The sequence below is a fragment of the Talpa europaea genome (genome assembly GCF_964194135.1).
Source record: "Talpa europaea genome assembly, chromosome: 5".
NCBI classification, from domain to species: domain Eukaryota; kingdom Metazoa; phylum Chordata; class Mammalia; order Eulipotyphla; family Talpidae; genus Talpa; species Talpa europaea.
In genome coordinates, this window is record NC_140071.1 from 67,537,409 (window position 1) to 67,544,122 (window position 6,714).

General features: G+C 51.0%; 1 protein-coding gene across 1 annotated transcript in view; it reads right to left on the reverse strand.

Moving 5' to 3' along the window:
• The window catches only part of FBXL17 (F-box and leucine rich repeat protein 17), a gene marked incomplete at both ends in the record, with an annotated part of 549,061 nt that extends 543,198 nt beyond the window's left edge, over positions 1–5,863 (reverse strand). Inside the window, one exon of the mRNA XM_084233627.1 lies at positions 4,877–5,863. Coding sequence (XP_084089753.1) covers positions 4,877–5,863 — 987 coding nt within the window. The remainder of the gene's footprint in view (positions 1–4,876) is intronic.
• Positions 5,864–6,714: the final 851 nt, after the last annotated feature.

Below are 6,714 nucleotides of genomic sequence, written 5' to 3' on the forward strand. Positions count from 1 at the left end.
AATAGTGTTTTTATGGTCTTTGGGTAGATTCCTAGGAACAGAATCCTGGATCACAGGGCAGATCCATTTTTAATGTATTGAGGAACCGCCACACAGCTTTCCATACTTTCCATCCATTCCTACCAGCAATGTAACAGGAACCAAACAAAGAGTCAGCAAAAAGACAAAACTTGCAAGCTGACCATAGGTCTGACATACAGCAAGGAAGGAGGAGGAAGAGGGGTCAAAATAAGAATGGGAAGAGCACAAGAGTCCACGGTGATGAATCATAGGTGTTATGGTGATGGGAGAACTACAGGGACCACACCTGAGGGGAGAAAGAAAATACTGTATAAAAATTAGCCATGATGTAAGAAAATAAATAAATAAATACATAAATAAATGTCTTACAATAAGCCACCTCACCTCTCTCAGCCTGTTTCTTCATGTATAAAAAGTGCAGAGTGACCAGATGACCTCAAATTTCTTCTTTACAGAAGTAAATGATTCCAAGTGAGGCTCACAATTTCAAGATAGTAGTCATTCCATTTTTGTCGTTAGAACAGACTTTCTTTTTCATTTATTTATTTATGCATACAAGAACTAATGGACAGGCCAGAGATGTGGTAGGTCAGAGGACTCACCAGAGACCGAGTGGAGAGCAGAACAGGTGTTATCTACAGAAATACACTGCTGAGGGGAGCAGCGGGCAAGACAGGAGAGGTCTGCTGCGCCATGTGGGTAGCTCCCTGGCCAGCTGGGGATCGAACTCATGCTTCAAAGGCTGTGGATAGCTTGACAGTACTGTGCTTAACCCCTTGCACCACCAGGGAGGCCAGAACAGATTTTCTATACATTCTTCAACCCAAAAAAGTTGCACTTCCTGAAATCTAATCTAGAAAAATATGACCACAGTGCACAGTAAGCAGCTATTAACATTGTATATAGCAGCAATAAATTGGGAATATGTATCACAAGGAAATACATGTAGATGTATCTTGGTATCCTATGCAACAGTTAAAAAGAATTTAAAAAACTATTATATATACTGATAAGGAAAGACCGCCAAACCACACCATTAACCAAAGAAACTGCAGAGCATGTACATTTTGATGCCATTTATGAAAAAAATTTTCTGGTTCTTCACAGTTCAGTATCATAGCCTCCAGCCACAGATGACTACTGACTTCTGAAATGTGGCCATTTTGGCTGAAAAAATTAATTTTAACTTCTTTAAATTTCAATAGCCAGGCTGTGACTAGTGGCTACTATATTCAATAACATAGGCCTAGGGGCCTCCCTGGTGGTGCAGAGGTTAAAAAGACACAGCACTATCAAGCGATCCCCAGCCACTGCAGCGAGAGTTCCAATCCTGGCTGACCAGGGAGCTGACCCACCTGGTGCAGCAGACCTCTCCTGTCTCACCTACTGCTCCCCTCAGCAGTATATTTCAGTAGATCTGCCTGTTCTGCTCCCCCACTCTCTCTGGTGGATTCTCTCACCCACTGCATCTCTAGCTTACACCTTATTCTTGCATGCATAAATAAATAAATCTTAAAAAAAAAAAAAAACAGGCCTAGAGGAACAATCTAAACTAGTAAAGGGTTTGGGGGGGGGTGGGGAGGGTAGACTGTAAAGAAACTAGATAGGAGAGGGTAGGAATGAACCGAGGCAAACTTTTGCGTTACCTGTGTTGCCCATATTAATTAAATTTTAAGTAATACTTCTTAGCTAAAAATAAAATTTAAAAATAAAAAATCTTGTTGATACTGACCCAAAATCTGCCTATGAGCACCACAGAAAAAAAACATAACTTCTCTTTTGCTTTTGCCATACCTGGAAAAAATTGGACAAGTATAGCAACTTTCCCAAAAAACATTCTTTAAATCACATTTTCTCCCCCAAACTCTCCCCACTTGATGGTCCCTTTTTAACAACTATATTAACTTGCTGATACAAGACAGCAATGCAACTATAGAGGTAACTAATCTATTATTAGGGGATCAGGATATACTTCTAAGAATGTTTTCCAACATGGATGACAGATATCTAACCTCTCTATGCAACAACCCTCTGGCACAGTTTAAAAAAAAAAAAAAAAAAAAAAAAAAAAAAAAAACCTGTTACAGCCCCCAAAGTCTTCTTCAAGCCAAATTTTCTCATTAAAAACAGACAGGTCCCCCCGGAACTCCCCAGGTAGTACGTGCAGTGATTGAGCGCTGGGTTGCGAGGCTTCCCGCAGCCTCTGCAGTGCCAGTTTGATCCCCAGTCACCGGTGAGGGATCCCACACACACACACACAAAAAAAAAAAAACAAACAGACAGGACCCTTTCACCACCACATTCTTCTATGGTAGTTCAAAACAACCCGTTCCAGTCAGGATATAAACACTTCTGAGAGACTTATCTTAGTCTCTAACTGGTATGATCCTCACCCAGAGTCTTGACCCAGACTTCCTAAAAACCTGAACATTCAGTTGTTCAAAAATGATTACTGAGTACTATTAAATACCAGGCATTGCACTTAGGGAAGGGAACAAACCAATGAACAGAGCCTCTCACCCAAAGCCAAAGACTTTTTCCCTAAAAGTTTAACCTAAGTTAATAAATACTGACAAACTTCAATGTCAATTCATTCCAGACAAAACAACTCACTTTATACTGACTATCACCAAGACCATGAAATCTATACAGAGAACCAATGCTTTTAACACAAGGAATGAAAATCTGTATAACATGTCTAAATATTACACCACCACAGGTCAAGTCGAATGGGTAATTCCCAGATATCCCTTAGACCCAGTTTTCAACAGTCCACAGCAAAACTGGAAAACACATCAGATAAGCAATTCTTCTTATTGAGATTATGCCCTTCCTCCTTTTAGTTTTCCTTTTTTTCTTTTTTTATATCAAAATATCCTCTAACTCATTAAATAATGGTTTAGGTAGAAAGTAAGGAAACACCTAGTTTTTCTTTAGGTATTTTTTTTACAGCTGTTGGCCATTTATTTGTATCTCTTTTTTTTTAATAAATTTTATTTTTATATTCCCCATACAATTGCAACCCCCTTATTTTGACCCCAAGCCCTCCCCTCCCCTCCCCGCACCCCCTATAGTGTGTCTCTGGTTCATAGTTTTTTGTTGATTTTGATTTTCACTTTCTTATAGTTATTCATTTTCCTGGTCCCTTATTTAAGTTTTCTAGATTCCTGCTATGAGTGAGACCATCCGGTATTTTTCTTTTTCTTTCTGGCTTATTTCGCTGAGCATGATCCCTTCCAGCGCCATCCATGTTGCTGCAAATTGCATGTGTTTATCTTTTTTGAATGCCGAATAATATTCCATAGTGTATATGTACCACATCTTCTTGATCCAGTCATCTATTTTTGGGCATTTGGGTTGCTTCCAAAGCTTAGCCATTGTAAACAGAGCTGCTATAAACATAGGGGTGCAGGTGCTCTTTGGAATTGATGTTTCTTTGTCCTTTGGGTAAATATCTTTAGGTATGTTTTTAAACAGTCTTCCTTGCCAAATAAGTCAGCAATCAGGTTTCTATAACAAATACTGATTCATCACGTCACCCATTAATTTAAAGAAATCAAGGAACTTCCCCTACCCTAAAATGTACACTCTAACACACAAAGGAAGCAATTACTCCTACAACAAACATACTTCCATATTTTAACAAGGAAAAGTTAAGTTTTCTCTCTTTTACTGTTTTATTCACTATTATATTAATATCTCAATAAAACATCCAGATACACTGGATTATAAATATGCAAAAAGTCTAATCAAACAAAATATACTGGTGAGAGTGACAACTGTAACTGATGACAGTTACTTTTGTAACAATAAAGGAAGTCAAATTCTTCTTTAGGATATTTTTGGCTAGATTTAAGTATCACCCACACTAAAAAAGAAAGTTTGTATTTATTAAGCTCCAGATGGGGGAGGGGAAATGAGGGGAAAAAAGAACTCGACAATAATAACTTGATACAAACTATCATAGAATTAGGTTTGTCACTAACACTGACAAAACTGCAAAACTTACTGGGTACTTGAAAGCAAGACAATGTTCCCACAGGACACCCACCTCTTCTCCACTCACCCATCTCCCAACAACAACAAAATCACATCTGTCTTTATCTTCTGGTAATCTCTAAGTTGAAATGTGAAGGTTGAAAGACAGAAAAGCAATACAACATAGTATAAGCAAAAAGGCTTTCAAGTCCAGCAGGCCTAAACTCCCTAGTTCACAACTCTGTCCCTTACTTTCTGCATGTGACCTTGGACAAGTCATTCAACCTCTTTGTCAAGCCCCACTTCTGCCTCGGCGGCTACTGCAGGCACACAGCACAGAAATATCAGTTACTTCTTGTAGAAAGTGAGAATGTTAATGTTCACTGCACAACCATAATTGGAGGATTAAATAAGTTACTTTGTGTAGAAAGCTCAAGGCACAGCACTTCACCACGGCAAATGGCCAATGAAAGTCGACTGCTGCTGACATCAACCGGCAGCTATCAAACCTTAAAGCACTGTCTGAAGACTTTTGAATACCGATTCACGAAGGAAGTCCTCACCCGGGCAGCACACACACTGCTCAACTGATAAAAATAGTTCACAGAAAACCTATGCACAGTTTCTAGGGCGCTGGGCTGGGACTCTAGTGAGAAAGGAACCCTCACAAACCCACGCTACTGAAAGCCATTTCAGTAAACTCCAGATATTTTCACTTAAAACAGAGGCCACAAGTCTCTGCCTCGTCGGCTTCCCAACCTCCCCTCAGACTCCGCTGTCAGGCAGCCCCTTCCGCCGCGACCAGGGGGAGGAGAGTGAAAGCCTCCGAGGCGGGGGCCGGGAAAACGCTCGTCGCCGCGCTGCCCGCCCGACCCACCTTGAGCAGGATGGACGGCGGCAGCTGGTTGATGTCTGGGCTCTCCGGGGACGGCTCCCTGTGACAGTCGCAGAGATTTTCGGGGGGCTCCTGCCAGTCCGCGTCGCCGCATTCCTGCTGCTGCGGGGCGGGCGAGGGGGCGGTGCCCCCCGCCCGGACCGCGTCCCCGCCGGCCTCTGCGGGGGCCCCCTCGGGGGCGGGCGAGGCGGGCGAGGGGCAGAGCGGCGGCGGCGGCGGCTCGGGGCCCTGGCAGCAGCCCGCGTCTGGGGGCCGCGGCGGGGAGGCGCCTCCCCCCGCGGGGCCGCCCCCGCCGCCGCCGCCGCCGCCGCCCCCGCCGCCGCAGCGGGGCTGCTTACAGGGGGTGCAGGCGGGGACCCCGGCCCCCTTCCGCTTGCACACCATCTCGGGGGGCGTGGGGGGCTCGGCCGGCGGCGGCGGCGTCGGCCCCCGGAAGAGCTGCACGGCGGCGGGCGGCCCCAGGAAGCGCACGGGCCCCACGCTGGCCAAGAAGAGGCTCCGGCCCTGCTGCTCCCAGGCGGCGGCCGCGGCCAGCCCCAGCTCCTTGCAGCAGGCGGCGGGCGACGAGGCCGAGGCGGCGGCGGCCGCGGCGGCGGCGGCCGAGGAGAGCAGGAAGCGGCGGGCGGCGGCGGCGCAGTCCTCGGCAGCCAGGGCCGCGTAGCGCCGCGCCAGGTGCTGCGAGGAGGCGGCCGCGGCGTAGGCCCCGTCCCGCGGCGGCGGCGAGAGCGGCGGCTCCTCCTCTGGGCCGGCGGGGGCGGGCGCGCCGGGGCTGTGCACGATGAAGCAGAGCATGCAGGGCCCGCGGAAGAAGCAGTCCCGGCTCCGGGGCGCCGCCGGCGGGGGGGGCGCCTTGGCCGGGGTCCGGCGGGGCAGCCTGAGGAGCGGGCGGCGGCGGCGGCACCAGCTGCAACAGCGAGGCCTCTTCTGGCTCGGGCGGTTACGCGGCTCCTTCGAGAGAAGGTGGCCCATATAGAAGGCCCCGGGGGGGGACCGGGACGGGGAGGTCGGGGGCCCGGAGAGGCGGGCTCCGCTGGCGGGGCAGGCCGCTCGCCGGCTCGGCCCCGGGCCCGCGGCGGGGGCGCCCGCCCGGCGCACACTCGGGCACACTCGGGCACACACGCGACGGCGGAGGGTGGGCGGCAGCCGCGGACGCCCCGGCGCCCGACGGGGGCTACATGCTTTGCCCAGGGACGCCGGGAGAACGCTGGGCGCGAGCTTTGGGGGCGCGACGGAGGGAGCGAGGCTGTCGGCCCGGCGACCCGGCCCGGCCCGGCCCGCCGGCTCAGTCAGTCAGCGCGGCGGCGCGGGGAACGCCGGGGCCCGCTCGGACCATTTTAACTGCGGCTCCGCCGGCGGCGCGCGCGCCCGCGACACAGCTCGGAGCCGCAGGAGCGCGCGGCCCCGTCGGGAGGGGGCGGAGTCGGCGGCGACGGCGCGCGCGGGGCGGGGGCGCCGGCGCCGGCTGCTCACCCGGGACGGCCGCTGGGCAGGACGGCGGGGCGGAAGCGGACGCGAGAGGGCGCGGGGCTCGCGGGGAGCGGCGCGCGACGCTCCCGCCGGCCGCCCGAGGTTTCGCGGAGGCCGCCGGGCCCACGCCCCTTTTCTGGGGCGGGAGGAGACGCTTCCGAGCCAGCTGTGTGACATCCGTTTGCACAGCCGCGTTGACGTCCGTAGGTGTAAGTTCAAGACCGCCATTGGCCATTGGCCGGTAGCCGCCGGGCTCTTCCCCTCTCGCCAACCCTCAACTCGGAGACCGAGGCCGCTGAGAATCTGTGAACCCGGTTCCGCCGGAAGGCCCGACCTGGGCCGCCGGCTGCCCC